The sequence below is a fragment of the Ursus americanus genome, chromosome 30 (assembly GCF_024610735.1).
Source record: "Ursus americanus isolate L20-20 chromosome 30, mUrsAme1.1.p, whole genome shotgun sequence".
Lineage (NCBI taxonomy): Eukaryota > Metazoa > Chordata > Mammalia > Carnivora > Ursidae > Ursus > Ursus americanus.
The window spans coordinates 25930776-25955414 of NC_142156.1; the positions used below are offsets into that span (position 1 = coordinate 25930776).

Below are 24639 nucleotides of genomic sequence, written 5' to 3' on the forward strand. Positions count from 1 at the left end.
AGTAAGCATTTAACGTTACTTGGCATTACATTTCTTATGTCATGGATCTCTTTTGTTATTTACTTGCTTATTTATGTTTGAGAGAGAGAGAGAGAGAGAGAGAGAGAGAGAGAGAGAGTGAGTGCCTGTGTGAGCGAGGGGGAAAGGGGGAAGAGCAGGGGGACCGGGAGAGAAAGAATTCCAAGTAGGCTCCACACCCAGGGCAGAGCCTGATGTTGGGCTCCATCTCACAACCCTGAGATCATGACCTGAGCTGAAATTGAGAGTCAGAGGTTCAACTGACTGAGCTACCCAGGCGCCCCATCATGGATCTCTTTTTATGTTGTTGCCTTGTTCCTAATAATCTTCTGGTTATTTTTGGATCAGGCCCAACCGAGTCTCTCACTGATAACCACACAAAATGTGCAAATACACAGTTCCTATTACCATCACGGAGTGAAGGTAGGAAAATGATAGTTTTTGAGAGTTCGCACATTCGACAAATACTCATTCGAAAACATAACAAATGCCAAAATCTGTCTAGGTCCTGGAGATACAGTAATTGACACTTGTTGTTAAGTGTTATGAAAAAAAATAATAGATGGAGAAATGGCAGTGCCATCTTTCAACCTGGAGTTATGGTTTGAATTGCACTTTTAATAGAGTTGTCAGGGAAAGTCTTTCTGAAAAGATGACACTTTATCAAAGACCTGAATATGTATGAAAGGAGTGGGAATAGCAAGTTCAAGGCCCTGAGGCTAAAAGGTGCCTAGCATATTTAAGGAATACTAAGGTTGGAACAGAGTAAGTAGAGAATTAGAGGTCAGAATAAAGATTAATAATAACAATGAGAGGACTAGATAATGTGGTTTTCTTCTCAAGAGTAAGAAGGGTAATCACTGAAGAGTCTGAGTAAATGAAAGATATGATAGGACCCAAGGATATGGACAGCAAGATTTGAGAACACAAAGGAGATATAATATACTGTGCAGAGAATAGACTATAGAGGCAAGCTTAAAATCAGTAAGACTAGTGAGGAAACTATCACAGTAATCCAAGAAAAAAGATTATGATGGGTTGAACTGGGGCAGCAGGTATGGAGTCAGGGACGTGGACAGTGTCTGAAAGGAGAAGCAACAAGACTGATAGATCACACAGGGGTTATTAAAGAGAAGAGAGAGTAATGACTCCAAGTTTTTTATCCTGTGTAACTGCTAGTTTCTGCAAAGTAGGTTTTCATAGAAGCAGGTTAGGGTAGGGTGTGGCAGGGATACAGATATGCTCTCAGGACCCCTTCAAGAGAGGAAATCCGTCCAACTCAGAAGAAAATGGCTAGCTGATCGCTGCCAGCTCACTGCTAGCTCCTTCAGGGTTTGCTTCAGCTCTCTAGCCAACATCATGCTTTTTTCAGGACAGATCCAGCAGAAGAGCTAAAGAAGGTGACGGTGCCACTTCCGGAGAAGGCGTGAGAAAGTCATTCAGGGACATAGTCATTTTCGTCCAACATGAGATACTTCTAAAAAGGGCAGTCTTTGCTCCAGGGCTTCTCACTGAGCTGGTAGACACTGCCGGAGCAGCATCCTGGTCTAGTAACTCCCCCAACTGAATCACGTTTCCTCCCTTTAACGTTCACAGCTGTAACCCCTGACAAGTCTTCCGCATTCCGAACTCACTGTCTGCAACACGACTTCTCAGATTTTCAGGGAACGGGCTGTCCTAGGAAATTAATTCATCTGAGAAATCAAATCTTCCCACTTGGTCCAAATCTCTACAGAGAACGAAGTACAGCGCCGGCACGTGCATCAAGCGTGAGTGCAGGAATGAAGACTCAACTTTCCTTAGGGCGTCAGCATCTGCTTACATGGCCGGAGCACGTCCATGTCGGAAACTCTAGATGAACCTTTCCTCGGGCAAAAACGATGGTATTCCACGAAGTCTGTTTATTTCGATGCCACAATCCCGTAACAGAACAAATTCCTTTTCTTCATATGAATGTTCTTAAAATGTGTGAGATCAGCTGTCACAGTTTCTTCTATTTTCCTTCATTGTAAGCAGAGTATGACTTTTTTTCTAACTTTCCTTGTACTTGTCGTTTCCTCTTTGCTGTTAGCACTATATTCCGACAACCCAAAACTTAGGAAATTTCTCAGAGCAGACCACCCAGATTACTTCGTAGGTAAAAAGCAAAATGTAGAAAATAGTAGTGTTGACACTTACTTAAAATTTTTATTATTATGATTTTAAATATGGCAAATTTAGTATCATCATAGTGTCTGTAAGTATATTGATATATATCTGTTTGTATATTTATGCGTGTGTGGTTTTATTATCTATGTCTATAACTATATTTAATCATTTATCGTGTAGTAAAAAGGGCATTAGATTTAAAGACACAAACCTAAATTCCTAATTCTGATTCTGCTAATTCTTATGTATCTGAAATAGCCCAAGTCGTAATTGCTTAACTTTGGGTTCCTAATTGTAAAGAGTGGTATAATAGATGTGAACATTTTGTAAACCATATAAATACATAGCTATGAACACAGATAATTACATAGTTATGACGTGGCTGTTGGTTTAATTGTTTGTATGTCAAACTGGTTAGCTCATCTATCATAACATTCACTGCATGTTTGATATCTGATTCAATTAGCAGTTATCCATGCAGTTTAAAAGGCATGAATCACTAGCCCATTTATATGATTACTTGATGATACACTTGTAAGCAGTTCATCTAATTTATCTTGGAGGACTAGCCTAAAATACTGTCTAAAGGTAGAGTTAGCATGCACTTGCCCATTTATTCATTTTGCAAAGTACTGTTCAGTATTTATTGTATTTCAGAGGAAATGTGCTCGGTCTAATCCAATACTGTGACATTCTGGTAAAATATATAATAAGGTTATTGCTTAAACCATTCACCCTCAATAGCTTAAAAAATGTAAATAATCATAAACTACAAATATGTATATTTAAGATATTTTTAAATTCCAAGATACAGTTCTGCTTTTTTATATTAATATAAATTATCATTATTTTCTTTATAATTTATATAAGGAGTTAAAACCATCTTATTTTAATTTCTCTTCAAATTTGACATGGTATATAATGGAAAGCCATTAATATGAATGAAATATATCTACATATATATAGTTATAAATAAATTATGGAAAATATGTCTTTATATATTATGTATTTTGAATGGAGATATACAGAATTGAGTCATTTAAGAAAGAATTCATAATACTTGTGTATAATTTTAAACAACCAGATTAAATCATCCATTCATCCATCCACCCATCATTTATTCTATACACTGCATAATGTTTTGTTTCCTTCTGTCGTCACTCCAATTTCTCTGAATGTGAAAGGGGAGAAAGAATTTGTAAAGAGGAGTGTCTGAAAAAATATGTTCGTTAATACTTGCCTATCCAACCTTCCAACAAAAGCAACGCCCGCCAGGCTGGAGGCCGCAAGGGTGACCCTTGAAAGCGGGGCCCGCTGCGCTGGAGGCCGCAAGGGCGACCACGGGAAGCGGCGCCCCTGCGGGAAGCACTGGCGGTGGCGCCCTTGTTGGAGGCAGCACCAGGCGCGGTGAAGGCCGCACGGGGTTCACGGAAGCCGCGCCTCAACCGGAGGCGCCGGCATCGGTGCCCTTCCAGGAGGCGGCACCCACCGAGCTGGAGGTGGCCGAAGCCCACACAGAAGCAGCGCCCTTCGAGGAGGCGGCGATGACTTGCTGGAGGCGGTACCGGCAGCAGTGAAGGAAGCAGGGACGTGCACAGACGCGGCGCCCTGCTGGAGGCACCACCAGCGCGACCGGCGCACTGCAGGCCTGCAAGAGACGACGCAGGCGGCGCCCGCCGCTCCCGGGGCCTCAAGCTGGAGGAGGCGGCGGGCGTCCACGGAAGCGGCACCCCTGCCAGAGACGGCGGCAGCAGTCCCCTTGCTGGAGGTGGCGTCCGCAGCAGTGCCTTTCTTGCAGGCAGCGCCCGCCTCACTGGAGGCGGCAGGAGCAGTCATGCATGCGGCGCCCCTGCCAAAGGCTTCTGGGACCGCGCTCCTTCTGGAGGCGGGGCCCGGTGCGCAGGAGGCCGAAGGGCACCCGTGGAAGCCCCGCGCGCTGGACGGCCCTCCTCACTTTAGTGCGGCAGGGACTCCGGCGTGGATGCAGATGGCGGCGCTGGAGGCTTCAGCAGCGTTGATGAAGTCAGCAGCGGTGGCGCTGAAGGCGTCCTCGGCCTCAAGGGAGTCAGCGGGAGCAGCGGCGTTGCTGGAGGCGTTGGAGGCCGTGCAGGCCGTGCTGGAGGCGGCGCCAGTGGCGGTGTTCCTGGAGGGGCGTTGACTGAGGACGCCTCGGTGCTGGAGGCAGCCCCAGCGTCGGCGGCGCCTCCCTCTGACGTCAGTGGTGCCCGGACTCTGGCATTGAAGGCAGCATCACTGGAGGCCAGGGCGGCGTCAACAGATTCGGCTTCAGCGCTGGAGGCGGCGGCGGTGGAGGCAGTGGCAGCAAGGGCGATGGTGAGTTCCCAGGCGGCATGGGCTGCGATGCGAGTGGCAGTGAGGGTGGTGATGGTGTCGCGGGTGTGGATGTCCGTGGTGTTGCCGGCCGTGGCGGCGCGTCAGTGAGGTCAGGGGCCCCGGTGGCAGCGGCGCGTGCATTGTAGGTACGCAGTGAGGTCAAGGGCCGTGAAGTCGTGGGTTTCCTGGCGGGGAAGAGGATGGCGTGCTTGGTTAGGGCTCTGAGTCCCAGGCGGCGGTGAGGGCGAGGGATATGAGTTGTCACCGGGTGGCGAGGGCAGCAGTGGTATGGTCGTAGGCGAAGATGGAAGAGGGCATGGGTGGAATGTTCAGCGGTGGCCACAGCAGCAAGGGCTGCGGCTCGGGTGGCAGGGAGATGGGCTGCGTTGGAAAGGGTGGTGAGGTTGGGGAACGCAGCGTGGCGAGGGCGGTGAGTTCTGCGGTGGCAAGGGCGGCGTGGTGGCGATGGTGGTGAGGTCCCTGGCATTGCTGGCAGCGGTGTGTCAGTGACATCAGGGGCGGCAATGTTGTGGGTGGCGTAGGCCGTGTGGACGACATCAGAGGTCAGGGTTGTTAGTTCTGCCAGGGCAGTGGAGTGGATGGATGCAGCCTCAATGGCAGCCCTGGCATGGGCGAAAATGGTGTGTTCCGGGGCAACCTCAGCGGTAAGGGCGGGAGTGGCATCCTGTCTATGGGAGTGGTGGTGTGGGCAGGGAGTTCTGCGGCGGTGGCAGCCACAGCTCTGGTGATGAGGTCCCTGGCATTTCTAGCAGCCAGGACGCTGGCAGTGAGGTCCCTGGCGTTTCTGGCGGTGGTGGTGCATCAGTGACCTCAAGGGCCGTGGAGGCAGCAGCGCAGGCCCTTCCATGCACCAGTGACATCAAGTGGGTTGGCATGGTGGGCAGCATTGGCGGTGAGGATGGGGGGGAGGGAGAGGTCGGTGAGTGTCCGGGTGTCAAGAGCAGCCAGGGCAGTGGAGTCGGGGAGGGCACTTGCGGTGGCAAGGGCACAACAAATCTTCGTTATGGAACCATTTCTCCACGGACGTGGACTTGTAGGTTATCCTTCTCTCTTGGCTCCTCTATGTTACGTTATGTATATACAGTCTTGTATTATACTTTGCATTATAGATGTTGTATATGTTGTTTATTTAAATATTATGCTTTATATGTTATATTACTAAACAATACTGTTGCAATGAAAACGCAGGTCTAAATATATTTCAAATAGGTATTTTCATTTTCTTTGGCTAAAAGCTAAGAAGAGAAGTTACTGTATGGTGGGGTAGTTCTCTTTTTAATTTTTCTTTTGTTTGCGGAGCCTGCATACTGTTTTCCACAGCGTGTGCACCTACTTAGGTACCCAGCAACAGTGCGCCAGGGATCCCTTTCCTTCACATCCTAGGTAAGGTTTGTTATTTCTGTCTTTTTAAAAATTATTTATTTATTTTTTATTTATTTTTAAAGATTTTATTTATTTATTTGACAGAGATAGACAGCCAGCGAGAGAGGGAACACAAGCAGGGGGAGTGGGAGAGGAAGAAGCAGGCTCCCAGCGGAGGAGCCTGATGTGGGGCTCGATCCCAGAACCCCGGGATCACGCCCTGAGCCGAAGGCAGATGCTTAACTGCTGTGCCACCCAGGCGCCCCATCTGTCTTTTTCTTTAATAATAATTTTTTATTATGTCATGTTAGTCACCATACAGTACATCCATAGTTGTTGGTTTTTTTTCTCATTATCGCTCATTTTATTCAATGTTGTGATTCAGGTTCTGGCCAAAGCAAACAGTAACAACAACAACAACAAGAGCAAGAACAACGAACAGGTTGATTCTATTACAAAGGCAGAGAATTTGTACTTTAAAAATTGCAGAGAATAATCTGATAATCAACAAAGAAAAACACAGGAACATTCTTATCCACTGTCATTAGCCATTTAAAAAACAGACTAGGGGCACCTGGTTGGCTCAGTTGGTTAAGCATCTGCCATCATCTCAGGTTTTGATCCCGGGGTCCTGGGATCCAGCCCTGTGTCCGGCTCCCTGCTCAGTGGGGAGCCTGCCTCTCCCTCTCCCATCCATTCGTGCTCTCTCTCGCTCTTTTTTATCTCTGTCTCTCTTTATCAAATAAATAAATAAAATCTTCTAAAAAATAAAATAAAAAACAAAACAGAAAGAAATAAATCACAGTGACAACAAAGACTAAAATATCTAGAAGTAACTAAACAAGAAATAATCAAGATTTTCATGGAGAAAATTTAAAATGTCACCAAAGGATGTAAAAGAAGACTGAACAAATGGGAGAGGTACATAATTGATCTGGATAGGACCATACCTTCTAATATACTTTATTTTTTTATAATAATATTTTTTTTTATTATATTAGTCACCATACAGTACATCCCTAGTTTTTGACGTAAAGTTCCAGGATTCATTACTTGCGTATAACACCCAGTGCACCATGCAATATGTGGCCTCCTTAATACCCATCACCAGCCTATCCCATTCCCCCACCCCCTCCCCTCTAAAGCCCTCAGTTTGTTTCCCAGAGTCCATAGTCTCTCCTGGTTCAATCCCCCTTCTGTTTACCCCCCCCCCCCTTTCTTCTGCCTATTCTTCTCCTACCGATCTTCCTACTTATTATGTTCCATAAATGAGTGAAACCATATGATAATTGTCTTTCTCTGCTTGACTTATTTCGCATAGCATTATCTCCTCCAGTCCCATCCATGTTGCAGCAAATGTTGAGAAATCGTTCTTTTTGATAGCTGAGTAATATTCCATTGTATATATGGACCACATCTTCTTAATCCAGTCATCTGTTGAAGGGCATCTCGGCTTCTTCCACGATTTAGCTATTGTGGACAATGCTGCTATGAGCATTGGGGTGCATATGGCCCTTCTCTTCACTACCTCTGTATCTTTGGGGTAAATACCCAGTAGTGCAATTGCTGGATCATAGGGTAGCTCAATTTTTAACTTTTTAAGGGACCTCCACACTGTTTTCCAGAGTGGCTGTACCAATTTGCATTCCCACCAATAGTGTAAAAGGGATCCCCTTTCTCCACATCCTCTCCAACATTTGTTGTTTCCTGCCTTGTCAATTTTTGCCATTCTCACTGGTGTAAGGTGGTATCTCAGTGTGGTTTTGATTTGAATTTCCCTGATGGCTAATGATTTTGAACATTTTTTCATGTGTCTGTTAGCCATTTGTGTGTCTTCATTGGAAAAGTGTCTGTTCATGTCTTCTGCCCATTTTTTGATTTATTTGTTTCTCGTGTATTGAGTTTGAGAAGTTCTTTGTAGATCTTGGATACCAGTCTTTTACCTGTAATGTCATTTGCAAATATCTTCTCCCATTCCGTGGGCTGCCTCTTAGTTTTTTTTGACTGTTTCCTTGGCTGTGCAGAAGCTTTTTATTTTCATGAAGTCCCACAATTTCATTTTTTCTTTTGTATCTCTTGCCTTTGGAGATGTGTCATGAAAAAAGTTGCTGTGGCCAATGTCGTAGAGGTTGCTGCCTATGTTCTCCTCTAGGATTTTGATGGATTCCTGTCTCACATCAAGGTCTTTCATCCATTTGGCGTTTATCATTGTATATGGTGTGAGAGAGTGGTCAATTTTCATTCTTTTGCATGTAGCTGTCCAATTTTCCCAGCACCATTTATTGAAGAGACTGTCTTTTTTCCACTGGATGTTTTTTTCCTGCTTTGTCAGACATTAGTTGCCCAAAGAGCCGAGGGTCTGTTTCTGGGTTCTCTATTCTGTTCCATTGGTCTATGTGTCTGTTTTTGTGCCAGTACCATGCTGTCTTGGTGATCACAGCTTCGTAGTATAGCTTGAAATCTGGCAACGTGATGCCCCCAGCTTTATTTTTCCTTTTCAACAATTCCTTGGCAACTCGGGGCCTTTTCTGGTTCCGCACAAATTTGAGGACTATTTGTTCCAGTTCTTTGAAAAAAGTCATTGGTATTTTGATCAGGATGGCATTGAAAGTGTAGATGGCTCTGGATAGCATAGACATTTTAACTATGTTAGTTCTTCCGATCCATGAGCATGGAATATTTTTCCATCTTTTTGTGTCTTCTTCAATGTCTTTCAAGAGTGATTTGTAGTTTCTAGAATATACATCCTTTACTTCTCTGGTTAAGTTAATTCCGAGATAACGTATGATTTTTGGTGCTATTGTAAATGGAATGGATTCCCTAATTTCTCTTTCTTCAGTCTCACTGTTCGTGTATAGAAATGCAACCGGTTTCTGAACATTGATTTTGTATCCCACCACATTACTGAATTGCTCTATAACTTCTAGTAGTTTGGGGGTGAATTCTTTTGGGTTTTCCATATATAGAGTATCATGTCATCTGTGAAGAGAGACAGTTTGACTTCTTCTTTGCTGATTTGGATACCTTTTATCCCTTTTTGTCGTCTGATGGCTGTTGCAAGGACTTCTAGTACTATGTTGAATAATAGTGGCGAGAGTGGGCATCCTTGTCGTGTTCCTGATCTTAAGGGAAAGGCTTCCAGCTTTTCCCCATTGAGAATGGTATTTGCTGTAGGCTTTTTGTAGATGGTTTTTATGAAATTGAGGAGTGTGCCCTCTATCCCTACACTCTGAATTGTTTTAATCAGGAAAGGATGCTGTATTTTGTCAAATGCTTTTTCTGCATCTATTGAGAGGATCATATGGTTCTTGACTCCTTTCTTGTTGATATAATCTATCACACTGATAGATTTGCGAATGTTGAACCACCCTTGCATCCCAGGGATGAATCCCACTTGGTCATGATGGATAAAACTTTTAATGTACTGTTGGATCCTATTGGCTAGGATCTTGTTGAGTATTTTGGCGTCCATATTAATCAGGAATATCAGTCTGTAATTCTCCTTTTTGATGGGGTCTTTGCCTGGTTTGGGGATCAAGGTAATATTGGCCTCATAGAATGAGTTTGATAGTTTTCCTTCTCTTTCTATTTTTTGAAACAGCTTCAGGAGAATAGGTATTATTTCTTCTTTGAATGTTTGGTAGAATTCCCTGGGGAATCCATCAGGCCCTGGAGTCTTGTTTTTCGGGAGGTTTTTGATCACTGCTTCAATCTCTTTGTAATTAATTGGTCTTCTGTTTAAGAAATCAATTTCTTCCAGTTTCAGTCTTGGTAGTTTATAGGTTTCCAGGAAGGCATCCATTTCTGCCAGGTTGTTTAATTTATTGGCATAAAGCTGTTGATAAAAGTTTCTAATGATCCTTCCTATTTCATTGGTGTTGGTTGTGGCCTCTCCCTTTTCATTCATAATTTTATTAATTTGGGTCCTTTCTCTATTCTTTTGGATAAGTCTTGCCAGTGGCTTATCGATCTTATTTATTCTTTCAAAGAACCAGCTTCTAGTTCTATTGATCTGCTCTACTGGGCTCCTGGTTTCTGATTCATTGATCTCTGCTCTAATCTTGACCAGCTGCTTTCTTGTGCGTGGGTTAGGCCTGTCCCTCTGTTGCTGTTCCAGCTTCTTGAGGTGAGAATATAAAAACTGCATTTTGGATTTTTCTATTCTTTTGAGTGAGGCGTGGATGGCTATGTATTTTCCCCTCAGGACTGCCTTTGCAGTGTCCCATAGGTTTTGGACCGTTGTGTTTTCATTCTCGTTGGTCTCCATAAATTGTTTAAATTGATTTTTGATTTCCTGGTTTATTGAATCATTCTTGAGCAGGATGGTTCTTAGTTTCCAAGTATTCGAGTTTCTTCCAACTTTTTCCTTGTGATTGAGTTCCAGTTTCAAAGCATTGTGGTCTCAGAATATGCAGGGAATAGTGTCAGACTTTTGGTATCGGTTGAGACCTGTTTTGTGACCCAGTATATGGTCTATTCTGGAGAACGTTCCACGTGCATTCGAAAAGAATGAGTATTCTGTTGTTCTGGGGTGTAGTGTTCTGTATATATCTATGAGGTCCATCTGGTCTAGTATGTCATTCAAAGCTCTTGTTTCCTTGTTGATTTTCTGCTTAGGTGATCTACCTGTTGCTGATAGTGGAGTGTTAAGGTCCTCTACTATTAACGTATTTTTATCTATATGTCTCTTTATTCTGATTAAGAGTTGGCTTGTGTATCTATCTGCTCCCCTGTTGGGGGCGTAGATATTTATAATTGTCATATCCACGTGTTGGATACATCCTTTAAGAATAATATAGTGTCCTTCTGTATCTCTAACTGCAGTCTTCAGTTTAAAATCCAGTCTGTCTGAAATGAGAATTGCTACCCCAGCTTTCTTTTGAGGCCCATTGGCATGAAAAATGGTTTTCCATCCCTTTACTTTCAGTTTGGATGTATCTCTAGGTTCAAAATGAGTCTCTTGTAGACAGCAAATGGATGGGTCATGTCTTTTTATCCAATCTGCAACGCTGTGGCATTTTATGGGAGCATTTAGGGCATTCACATTGGGAGTAATTATTGAGAGATATTATTTTAATGATGTCATGTTGCCTGTAAAGTCTTTGTTTCTATAGATTGTAACGTTCTGTTCTGTATCACTCTTGGGGCCTTTTTACTTTTATAGAACCCCCCTTAATATCTCCTGTAGGGCTGGTTTCGTGGTTACGAAATTGGTCAGTGTCTGGCGATTCTGGAAGGTCCTTATCTGTCCATCAATTCTGAATGACAGCCTTACTGGATAAAGGATCCTTGGCTGCATGTTTTTCTCTGAAAGAGCTTTAAAAATGCCCCCCCAACCCTTTCTCTCATTCCAGGTCTGTGTAGACAGGTCTGATGTAATCCTGATACTTTTGCCTTTGTATGTGAGAAATTTCTTTGCCCTGGCCGCTTTCAATACCGTATCCTTGGATCTAATATTTGCATATTGCACTATGACATGACATGGTATAGGTCTGTGGTCACTTACCTTGGGAGGGGTCCTCTCTGCCTCTTGGACACGAATGCTTGTTTCCTTTGCCAGATTAGGGATGTTCTCAGCTACAATTTGTTCAAATATCTCTTCTAGACCTCTCTCTTTCTCCACCCCCTTGGAGATGCTGATGATTCTGACATTGGAACGTTTCATTGAGTCAGTAATCTCCCATAACCTTGATTCTTGACATGGATTTTTTTGAGCCAAGTTTCGTTTTAACTTTCTCTTCTACCATCCCATCCTCCAATTCACTAATTCGTTCTTCTGCCTCATTTACCCTGGCTGCCAGAGCATCTGGTTTTGACTGCATATGATTCATAGCATTTTTAATTTCTGCCAGATTCACTCTCATTTCCGCCCTTAGAGATTCTACATTCTCGTTAATATTTTCGTTAATATTTTTTTCAAGCCTACACATCATCTTGACCACTGTTACTCTGAACTCCATTTCTGATAATTTGGTTATATCCATATCCATCAGTTCTGTGGCAGAGGGCACAGACTCATTATCTTTTCTTTGCCGGGGGGGGATTTCCTATTCGTCATGCTCATGAGGGGAGGTTGCAGGGTTGCCCAGAGCCCAAATTATTGACCAGGACTCAGGCAGTGTGCTCTTGTTTTATAGGGACCTTAGGGATGTGGGCTTCTTGATTTTTCAGCCTGCCTTCTGGGGGAGGGGCCTGCCGCGCTGATACTCAGGCAACCCTGTTTGGGTAGAGACTCCCTGTCCCCTGTGAGGGGGGATGGGGATGGGCACAATGTGAGCTGGTATTTCCAGGCTTTTGTTCTCTGGCGGCTTTCCCTGGCAGTTTTCTGTGCCTCTTCTGAGAGTCAGAGCAGCAGTGGCCGAATCCTTGCCTCTGTCTCAGAACAGAGAGATCACAGTCCCTCTCCACAGTGCTCTTCTGGCCACTTTACCTCTGTTTCTGTTGGTGCTGTTAAAAACCCTGCAGCGTCCTGGGTTGTGTGCCCCACAGCCGGCATCCCAGCCCTCACTTCCAGGGCTGGCACGTCTCTGTCCTTTGTCTTTCTAACACCGCCAGCCGTCTGGCGCCCCCGCGCACTCCCGAGCTCCCTGTTTCAGTAGGGTTCGCATGCGCTCCGGAGCTCCGGTTTTCAGTCTGGCTGCACACGCATTCCCAGGCTCACAGTCTCAGTCTGCTCTCTAGTCTGCCCAGTTGCAGTGCAGGTGGCTACCGCTTCCCGGTGCCCGAGCGTGGCGGCTCTTCCCCCTTCCGTTTATCTTCCAATATCTGTGCTCGGATTCATGGCTCCCTGCTTCGTACCTCAATACTCAGTGCTGGAGATGTTCATTTGTAGAGATCCAGATGTATCTTCCTGTGTCTCAGGCTGATTCCGTGGATTTTCAGGATGGTCTGGTACCTATCCAGCTCGACTCAGGGGACCAGCTGAAAAAGGGGTCCCCTACTCCTCCGCCATCTTAACTCCTCCCCTTCTCATCCATAGTTTTTGATGTAATGTTCCATGATTCATTACTTGCATATAACACCCAGTGCACCATGCAATACGTGCCCTCCTTATTACCCATCACCTGCCTATCGTAGTCCCCGACCCCCCTCCCCTCTGAAGCCCTCAGTTTGTTTCCCAGAGTCCATAGTCTCTCATGGTTCATTCCCCCTTCATTCTTCCCTTCCTTCTCCTACCAAAACTGACCGAATTCAGACTTTTTTAAACAGTGTTTTACTAATAAAAGTTTTATAGTATAGCAGATGTAAAATGAAAATTTAAGTCACCTATGTGTCCCTGACAGGGGTATCCTTTTATTTTTTTTTTAAGTTAACATACAGTACAGTATTGGTTTCTGGAGTAGAATTTGGTCATTCATCACTTACATACAACATTTAGTGCTGATATCAACAAGTGTCCTCTTTCATACCCATCACCCATCTACCGAACCCTGACCCACTTCCCTCCATCAACCGACAGTGTGCAGAGCTGCCTTGGGCTCTGAAAGTTCTAGCATGAGCCATCGCCATGGCAACCTGATTAAGATGCACACCTCTCTTTCCATTTCAACTGTCACTCTGTGAGCCGAGCCCGTGCACTTTGGCTAGCAGGTGTGAAGCTTCCCACGATGGGAAATCTGAACTGTTGTTCTAAAGGTATGTTCGTACTGATTTTCTGAATTCTCTTCTCTCACGTTGGCTGCCTCACTTTTAGAGAAATTTGTTTCTTTTTTTAAATTTCTGTTTTCATTTCCACACTCCAATTTGTCCACAGTTTTAGATGAAAATTCTAGGTTTTCCGTATTAGTTAATTTTGATTTTTCAATGAAGCTGGCTTCCTTAAATTCAGAAATTCTAAATTCAGAAAACTGGACTGTTTCTGAATGTCAATTTTGTCCACACTCATCCAGAGAACACACGCAGGGAATACAGCACACTGCTGTCGGTGGATTGGGAGGATCTTGATGCCATCCCAGCAACCCATGATAGAGAAAGGAATTCCAGGTCAACTCTTCTCAGTGTAGATGACAAAATCTGAAAGCAAGTGCGAACAGTCTAAATCCAGAGCTTTATAGAAGGAGAGAGACTGGAATATCTTGTGGTATTTTCATGGGTTGATGTGGAGGGCTTCCCCGTCTGTCTGGATGATGCCTGCGAGTGCATGAGAAGGGACCATGCCATCGAGTAGGTGGGATGAACATTTCACAGCTGAGGAATGGACTGTCTGAAGATCTTCAGAGATAGTCCTGGGGTGGGTTCTCAAGGCTCTGTGTATGTATGGAGGGAACTCCCTAAGAGGAGACAGGAGACTGTCCCCTAACCCTACAGTGTCTAGAGAGGATGAAGAGACCTGAGAATAGAGAGTGGAATTGGGGAAGGAAGGAAGGAAGGAAGGAAGGAAGGAAGGAAGGAGGGAGGGAGGGAGGGAGGGAAGGAAGGAAAGAAGGAAGGAAGGAGGGTGGGTGGGAGGGAGGGAGGAAGGAAGGTGGGTGGGAGGGAGGGAAGGAAGGAAGGAAGGAAGGAGGAAGGAAGGAAGAGGGAGGGAGGAAGGAAGGAAGGAAGCAAGCAAGCATCTGACAACAAGATGCCAACACTGCTCTCTCTTTCTATGCATTTCCCAGGAATTTGTGTGGAGGAGGAGGCTGAACTTGAGGAGCCCCTCACAGTCATGCCGGCCCCTGCCAGGCTGACACAGAAGAGAGTCTGTTTCTGCCTGGATCACCGCGTGTACCCGATCGGGGACACCAAGGATGGTACTGTGGCAATTTACTCATTAAGTTGATTTCAGAATCATTCTTTCATTCAGTGACATAGACATTACAGAAGAAGAGAAAAACGCTGAGACAGATTTTTCTATGATTTCATATGTATGCATTTAAATTTATTAAGTCCGGGGCACCTGGGTGGCACAGCGGTTAAGCATCTGCCTTCGGCTCAGGGCGTGATCCCGGCGTTATGGGATCGAGCCCCACATCGGGCTCCTCTGCTATGAGCCTGCTTCTTCCTCTCCCACTCCCCCTGCTTGTGCTCCCTCTCTCGCTGGCTGTCTCTATCTCTCTGTCAGATAAATAAATAAAATCTTTTTAAAAAAATAAAAAAATAAAAAAATAAATTTATTAAGTCCATCGCCATTAAGGAAGTTAGTTAGTTAGTTAGTTAGTTCACTCCAAACATTGGAGCCTCACTTTAGTCCAGGCCCCTCAGACCATTCCGGAGATCAACAGTAGGGACGGTCAGCATCACAGACTTCGTTCCTGAAAGCAACCATCCCCAGCCCAGATGGCCACTGTCATGCTAATTCCCATGAACTGCTTCTCGGGATTGGTCAGTTGAAGGCAAGCGAATTCTTGGCAGGGTCATAGCGTGACAGTTGGTTTGTAATGGCCTGGATTTTGAATCAGCTTGGGAGCCAGCAGTCCACCAGTCACAGTGGGTGGTCAACTGGCCTTCAGGAAGGCCCTGGCTGACTGAGCTGATATCGCAAAGAGCTGGGGGAAGGTGGCCCGAGCTGCGCTTCCCTGGTCCTTCACTGGGGCTCAATTTGGACGGACCTGCATCATTAGTTGATGTCAGGGACCCAAACAGAGAGGTGGGTTAGGATTGAGATTGTTCTCGTGGCACAGACACCTCCTGCAGGCGCCCACTCTCTCCCAAAGAAACACTGGCATAAGTGGATTTGGGAAATTGAGGGCAGCTATTGGTTTAGAGGTTCAGGAAGTTTTCTCAGGGGCCCTGGGCTGGTGTCAGTTGCTCAGGATCTCTTCCCCTCAGGGAACCAACTACATTCATCTGCCGGATCCGTCACTCACCAGCGTGGCCCCTCTGGACACTCACTTCCAACTCCCTATATTTCAACGCCCTCCACTGTAAATTATGGGTCACAGCCCCTGCTTCCCCTCCCAACAGTGCTGCTGTGGGGATGACAGGAGTAGATGACACATATACTCTGTGAGCTCTAAGGCATCGTTCCCATGTGAAGGATAAAGAGTGAGCTTCCTTCCCCCCATGCAGTGCAGTCATCCCAGTCCCATGTCTGGATTCACCCACTACCGGGTGTCTAGCTCATTCTGGAGGCATTCAGAACCTGAACACCTACAGAGCAATGGTGAAGGATCAGTCCTTTACTACGTCCGAGGCTTTATTTGAGGTCAATCACATTTCCCATCCTCACAGCACGCTAATGAATAGGAGGTATGACTATGTCCACATTTCAGACCAGGAAACTAAGTCACAGAGGGCTCTCAAGAACTCTCTCAGGTATGTGTGGCTGCTAAATGGAATGTGAATCCAGGCCATCAGGTGTGGTCTCTGTGCGTAGCTGCATTTCTCTAATATCTCTGCTAAACAACAGTGGTTGCCCAGAAAACCTGTCAGTTGGGGGATTTCAGTGCACACCACACTGCAACATCGTCCTAGGTCCCACTTTGAGGGAGGACTGTCTGCTAGGCAGCTGGTGAGTAGGGGGAGCCGAAGGTTGAACTGGGAGTAAATTATGACTTGTTTTCCTATGGTCTTCTGACAACAAGATGCCAACACTGCTCTCTCTTTCTATGCATTTCCCAGGAATTTGTGTGGAGGGGGAACCTAAATTTGAGGAGCCCCTCACAGTCATGCCGGCCCCTGCCAGGCCAACACAGAAGAGAGTCCGTTTCTGCCTGGATCACCGTGTGTACCTGATCAGGGACACCGAGGACGGTACTGTGGCAATTTACTCATTAAGTTGATTTCAGAATCATTCTTTCATTTAGTGACATAGACATTACAGAAGAAGAGAAAAATGCTGAGACAGATTTTTCTATGATTTCATATGTATGCATTTAAATTTATTAAGTCCATCGCCATTAAGTGTCAAAGTCAAGATGCATTTCTCCCTGAAAGTGGATCCGTGTGTCATAGGAAGAAAGTATCTACTAGCTGAATGTATGGATCTTAGCTATTTTTGGAACACAGGTCAATATACATCTCTCCACGAACCACGGGTTTCAGATTTTTAGTAAGCAGAGACCATATCTAGAACTGGGAGATTAGGAGAGAGGTAAGATGGCAGAGGAGTAGGGGACCCCTTTTCCAGCCGGTCCCCTGAGTCGAGCTGGATAGGTACCAGACCAGCCTAAACAACCACGGAATCAGCCTGAGACACAGGAAGATACATCTGGATCTCTACAAATGAACATCTCCAGTGATGAGTATTGAGGTACGAAGCGGGGAGCCGTGAAACCGCGCACAGATATCGGAAGATAAATGGAAGGGGGAGGGAGCCGCCGAGTTTGGGCAGCGGGAAGCAGTAGCCACCTGCACGGGGGAGCGGGCGGACTCACGGATGGCACCCCACCCGCGAAACAGCAGACTGAGACCGTGAGCCGGGAGCGCACGCCACCAGGCATTTCGCGGAACACCGGAATCCCGGTGCGCTCACGGGATCCAGACTGACACCGGGAGCTTCCGGAGCGCGCGGGGCGGCTGGCGGCGTTAGAAACACAAAGGACAGAGACGCGCCAGCCCTGGAAGTGAGGGCTGGGACGCCGGGTGTGGGGCGCACATCCCGGGTCGCTGCAGGGTTAAGCAGCACCAACAGTAACGGAGTTAAAGTGGCCAGAACATTAGTAGAGAACGGGCCGCAATCCCTCTGTTCTGTGACAGAGGCTGAAATTCGGCCGCTGCTGCTCTGACTCTCAGAAGAGGCACAGCAAACCGCCAGGGAAAGCCGCCATAGAACAAAAGCCTGGAAATACCGGCTCAGAGAGTGCCCATCCCCATCCCCCCTCGCAGGGGACATGGTGACTCTACCCAAACAGGGTTGCCTGAGTATCGGCGCGGCAAGCCCCTCCCCCAGAACACAGAAGGCAGGCTGAAAAATCAAGAAGCCCACAACCCGGGGCACCTGGGTGGCGCAGTCATTGAGCGCCTGTCTTCGGCTTAGCGCGTGATCCCGGCATTCCGGAAAGGAGTCCCTCATCGGGCTCCTCTGCTGGGAGCCTGCTTCTTCCTCTCCCACTCCCCTGCTTCTGTTCCCGTTCTTGCTGACTGTCTGTCTCTCTCAGATAAATAAATAAAATCTTTAAAGAAGAAGCCCACATCCCCAAGATCCCTATAAAACAAGGGGCACGGCCTGGGACCCAGTCAATAATTTGGGCTCTGGACAACCCCGCAACCTCTCCTCATCAGAATGACAAGAAGGAGAAGCCCCCCCCCCCAGCAAAGAAAAGACAGTGAGTCTGTGGCCTCTGCCACAGAAATAATGGATATGGATGTAACCAAATTATCAGAAATGGAATTCAGAGTAACAATGGTCAAAATGATGAGTAGAATTGAAATAAGTATTAACGAAAAGGTTACTGAGAATATAGAATCCCTAAGAACAGAAATGAGAGCGAATCTGACAGAAATTAAAAATTCTATGAGCCAAATGCAGGCAAAACTAGAGGCTCTGATGGCCAGGGTCACCGAAACAGAGGAACGTGTTAGTGAATTGGATGATGAGTTAATAGAGGAAAAAATGAAAATAGAAGCTGGTCTTAAAAAAATCCACGCCCACGAATGTAGGTTACGGGAGATTACTGACTCAATGAAACAATCCAATGTTAGAATCATCGGCATCCCCGAGGGGGTGGAGAAAAACAGAGGTCTAGAAGAGATATTTGAACAAATTGTAGCTGAAAACTTCCCTAATCTAGCGAGGGAAACAAACATTCGTGTCCAAGAGGCAGAGAGGACCCCTCCCAAGCTCAACCACGACAAACCTACGCCACGTCACGTCATAGTGCATTTCGCAAATGTTAGATCCAAGGATACAGTATTGAAAGCGGCCAGGGCAAAGAAATTTCTCACGTACCAAGGCAAAGGCATCAGAATTACGTCAGACCTGTCTACACAGACCTGGAATGAGAGAAAGCATGGGGAGGGGGTATTTTTAAAACTCTTTCAGAGAAAAACATGCAGCCAAGGATCCTTTATCCAGCAAGGCTGTCATTCAGAATTGATGGACAAATAAAGACATTTCAGAATCGACAGTCACTAGCCAATTTCGTAACCATGAAACCAGCCCTACAGGAGATATTAAGGGGGGTTCTATAAAGGTAAAAAGGCCCCAAGAATGATACAGAAAATAAAGTTACAACCAATACAAACAAAGACTTTACTGGCAACATGGCATCATTAAAATCATATCTCTCAGTACTCAGTCTCAATGTGAATGGCTTAAATTCTCCCTTAAACGCCACAGGGTTGCAGATGGATAAAAAGAAATGACCCATCCATTTGCTGTCTACAAGAGACTCATTTCGAACCCAAAGATGCATTCAGACTGAGAGTAAGGGGATGGAGTAACATCTTTCACGCAAATGGACCTCAAAAGAAAGCTGGGGTAGCAATTCTCATATCAGATAGATTGGATTTTAAACTAGAGACTATAGTTAGAGATGCAGAAGGGCACTATATTATTCTTAAAGGAAGTATTCAACAAGTGGATATGACAATAATAAATATATATGCCCCCAACAGGGGAGCAGCAAGATACACAAGCCAACTCTTAACCAGAATAAAGAGACATATACATAAAAATACATTAATAGTAGGGGACCTCAACACTCCACTATCAGAAATAGAACACCCTGGCAAAAACTAAGCAAAGAATCAAAGGCTTTGAATGCCATACTCGTCGAGTTGGACCTTATAGATATATATAGAACACTACATCCCAGAACCAAAGCATACTCATTCTATTCTAATGCCCATGGAACATTCTCAAGAATAGACCATGTTCTGGGACACAAAACAGGTCTCAACCGATACCAAAAGATTGAAATTATCCCCTGCATATTCTCAGACCACAACGCTCTGAAATTGGAACTCAACCACAAGGAAAAATTTGGAAGAAGCTCAAACACTTGGAGACTAAGAACCATCCTGCTCAGGAATGACTCGGTAAACCAGGAAATCAAAAATCAACTTAAACGATTTATGGAGACCAACGAGAATGAAAACACAATGGTCCAAAACCTATGGGATACTGCAAAGGCAGTCCTAAGGGGGAAATACATAGCCATCCAAGCCTCACTCAAAAGAATAGAAAAATCTAAAATGCAGTTTTTATATTCTCACCTCAAGAAGCTGGAACAGCAACAGAGGGACAGGCCTAATCCACTCACAAGGAAGCAGTTGACCAAAATTAGAGCAGAAATCAATCAATCAGAAACCAGAAGTACAGTAGAGCAGATCAACAGGCCTAGAAGCTGGTTCCTTGAGAGAATCAATAAAATTGACAGACCACTGGCAAGACTTATCCAAAAGAAAAGAGAAAGGACCTAAATTATTAAAATTATGAATGAAAAAGGAGAGGTCACGACCAACACCATTGAAATTGGAAGAACTATTAGAAATTTTTATCAACAGCTATATGCCAATAAACTAAGCAATCTGGAAAAGATGGAATCCTTCCTGGAAACCTATAAACTACCAAGATTGAAACCGGAAGAAATTGATTCCTTAAACAGGCCAATTAATTATGAAGAAATTGAGTCAGTGATAAACAACCTTCCAAATAACAAAACTCCAGGCCTGGACGGTATTCCTGGGGAATTCTACCACACATTCAAAGAAGAAATAATACCTATTCTCCTAAAGCTATTTCAAAAAATAGAAACAGAAGGAAAGCTACCAAACTCATTCTATGAGGCCAATATTACCTTGATCCCCAAACCAGGCAAGACCCCCTCAAAAAGGAGAATTACAGACCGATTTCCCTAATGAATATCAACGCCAAAATCCTCAACAAGATACTTGCTAATAGAATCCAACAGTACATTAAAAGGATTATCCATCACGATCAAGTGGGATTCATACCTGGGATGCAAGCGTGGTTCAATATTCGCAAATCAATCAGCGTGATACATCATATCAACAAGAAAAGACTCAGGAACCATATGATCCTCTCAATTGATGCCGAAAAAGCATTTGACAAAATACAGCATCCTTTCCTGATTAAAACCCTTCAGAGTGTAGGAATAGAGGGTACATTTCTCAATCTTATAAAAGCCATCTATGAAAAGCCTACTGCAAATATTATTCTCAATGGGGAAAAGCTGGAGCCTTTCCCTTAAGATCAGGAACACGACAAGGATGCCTTTCGCCACTATTATTCAACATAGTACTAGAAGTCCTTGCAACAGCAATCAGACGACAAAAAGGGATCAAAGGTATCCAAATCAGCAAAGAAGAAGTCAAAATGTCTCTCTTTGCAGATGACATGATACTCTATATGGAAAACCCAAAAGAATCCACTCCCAAACTATTAGAAGTTATAGAGCAATTCAGTAATGTGGCGGGATACAAAATCAATGCTCAGAAATCAGTTGCATTTCTATACACGAATAACGAGACCAAAGAAAGAGAAATTAGGGAATCCATTCCATTTACAATAGCACCAAAAATCATACGTTACCTTGGAATTAACTTAACCAGAGACGTAAAGGATTTATATTCTAGAAACTATAAATCACTCTTGAAAGACATTGAGGAAGACATAAAAAGATGGAAAGATATTCCATGCTCATGGATCGGAAGAATTAGCATAGTTAAAATGTCCATGCTACCCAGAGCAATCTACACTTTCAATGCTATCCCGATCAAAATACCAAGGACATTTTTCAAAGAACTGGAACAAATAGTCCTTAAATTTGTATGGAAACAGAAAAGGCCCCGAATCTCCAAGGAACTGTTGAAAAGGAAAAACAAAGCTGGGGGCATCACAATGCCGGATTTCGAGCTGTACTACAAAGCTGTGATCACAAAGACAGCATGGTACTGGCACAAAAACAGACACATAGACCAATGGAACAGAATAGAGAGCCCAGAAATGGACCCTCGGCTCTTTGGGCAACTAATATTTGATAAAGCAGGAAAAAACATCCGGTGGGAGAAAGACAGTCTCTTCAATAAATGGTGCTGGGAAAATTGGACAGCTACATGCAAAAGAATGAAACTTGACCACTCTCTCACACCATACACAAAAATAAACTCCAAATGGATGAAAGACCTCGATGTGAGACAGGAATCCATCAAAATTCTAGAGGGGAACATAGACAGCAACCTCTACGACATCGGCCAAAGCAACCTTTTTCATGATACATCCCCAAAGGCAAGAGAAACAAAAGATAAAATGAATTTATGGGACTTCATCAAGATAAAAAGCTTCTGCACAGCCAAGGAAACAGTCAGAAAAACTAAGAGGCAGCCCACGGAATGGGAGAATATACTTGCAAATGATGCTACAGATAAAAGACTGGTACCCAAGATCTACAAAGAACTTCTCAAACTCAGTACACGAGAAACAAATAAACAAATCAAAAAATGGGCAGAAGATATGAACAGACACTTTTCCAATGAAGACATACAAATGGCTAACAGACACATGAAAAAATGTTCAAAATCATTAGCCATCAAGGAAATTCAAATCAAAACCACACTGAGATACCACCTTACGCCAGTTAGAATGGCAAAAATAGACAAGGCAAGAAACAACAATTGTTGGAGAGGATGTGGAGAAAGGGGATCCCTCCTACATTGTTGGTGGGAATGCAAGTTGGTACAGCCACTCTGGAAAACAGTGTGGAGGTCCCTTAAAAAGTTAAACATTGAGCTACCCTATGATCCAGCCATTGCACTACTGGGTATCTACCCCAAAGATACAGACGTAGTAAAGAGAAGGGCCATATGCACCCCAATGTTCATAGCAGCAATGTCCACAATAGCTAAATCGTGGAAGGAGCCGAGATGCCCTTCAACAGATGACTGGATTAAGAAGTTGTGGTCCATATGTACAATGGAATATTACTCAGCTATCAGAAAGAACGAGTTCTCAACATTTGCTACAACATGGACAGCACTGGAGGAGATAATGCTAAGTGAAATAAGTCAAGCAGAGAAAGACAACTATCATGATTTCTCTCATCTATGGAACATAAAAACTAGAACGATCGGTAGGAGAAGAAAGGGATAAAGAAAGGGGGGGGTAATCAGAAGGGGGAATGAAACATGAGAGACTATGGACTATGAGAAACAAACTGAGGGCTTCAGAGGGGAAGGGGGTGGGGGAATGGGATAGACCGGTGATGGGTAGTAAGGAGGGCACGTATTGCATGGTGCACTGGGTGTTATACACAACTAATGAATCATCGAGCCTTACATCGGAAACTGGGGATGTACTGTATGGTGACTAACATAATATAATAAAAAATCATTAAAAAAAAAATCCGTCCTGTGGGGAAAGCACACATTCAATGGGATACATACACATCATGGAGTGCTCTTCAGCCCTAAGAAGAAACTAAAGTTTTCAATATGCTATGAAATGGATGCACCATGAGAAACTAATATGCTATTGGAAGCAAGGCACACACAGAAAGACGTATATTACACGGTCCCACCTTTGAGGAAACTAGAGTAGGGAAATCGATAGACCCAGAAAGTAGAGAGTACGATGGAGGGAGGAAGGGGGAAGTGCAGTCATTGGTGCATGCGTACAGAGGTCCCTCAAGACAGGATGCAAATGTTTGGGATGCAGATGGTAGTGTCGACTACAAAGCGTTATGAATGCAAATGGTGTCACTGAGCACACACCTAGTAATTACTGAAAGCGTAAACACCACGTAGAGTCCATCACATAAACACCGAGTCCCCCGAGGCAATAGAGGACAGATACAGTCGCAGCAGATTCGCAGGGATGAAAGCTAACTGGTCCCGTGAGAGGTGAAGACGTGGGAGTGTGGCTGGCCTTCACAGTGGGCGGGAGGGCTCAGGGGACTGCGTCATGAAACACAGTGTGCCTTGAGTGTTTCCCTGTTTGAGATGGATGATTTCCCGCTGATGGGATCCCCTTGGCTTGAAAGCAAAGGCCCCCTTTCTCTTTCCCTTCCTGCTCCTTGCCTCTGTATTTCTTTGTACACCAAGGAGGTTGGCCCGGCAGCAGGTCAGGCCTTCCTCGTTCACCGATCACATACATCCCCTGTGGCCCCATGTCCACATCAAGCAAAATTCCCTGAGTCATTCCTGAGTAGCACAACCAATATCCTGACAGCTACTCTGTGTTCTCCTAGATCCTATGGAGGGCCAGGCCGAGGGTCTGCCCACGGACGGGACAGAGGAGGGGGCCCCATCTGTCCCTCAGGTAAGTGCGCCTCTCTTCCTCTGAGATAGCGATGTTCCTTCCTTCTTCTTCAATCACTGCAGGATGGAAATCTGGCACGATACCTCAGACATGAGATAGGCAGTCTCCTTTGTTGGAGGAATGCCGAGCGGAAGTCTGTTACCCACTGACAGGGGACACAAAAAAGGGCGACGAAACAGGACAGCCTCAGTGACAAACTGTATGGGATCGAACACCTTCTTCAGCAGAACATGTTTCTCCTGGAAAAAGAATGTTCTATCTGTTGATCACAGTGGATCTCAGAGATCTGCCGTGCAAAGCTCAAGCATCACTAAATGTGTCCTCTTTAACGTGGGTGGGGGGACATTGACTCAACCGCTGTACCCCACCAATTTCCTGAAGTCCTCACCAAACAGAAGAGCTGTGCAAACAGTGGACAGGATGGTGTGATCCTCATTGTGTTTTATTTTCTCCAATCACAGGTAGATGCTGGGAGAAACGAACAGTGTACGTATTTAAGAGTATCATACTTGGTGATGAAATCTAGGGTTAAAAGAAGTTTGCCCCCTGATTATGGGTTCCTCCTGCGAATGAGGTGGGGGTAAATTGAGAGAGATTGTCCAGTAAGGCACTGT

The 24639-nt window shown here is 44.9% G+C and overlaps 1 protein-coding gene across 1 annotated transcript in view; it reads right to left on the reverse strand.

The window, feature by feature from the left end:
* LOC148107467 (small G protein signaling modulator 1-like) overlaps positions 1-4002 on the reverse strand; it is an 84427-nt gene extending 80425 nt beyond the window's left edge. Inside the window, 1 exon segment of the mRNA XM_087857171.1 lies at positions 3656-4002. Within this exon segment, the coding sequence (XP_087713297.1) occupies positions 3656-4002 (347 nt within the window).
* Positions 4003-24639: the final 20637 nt, after the last annotated feature.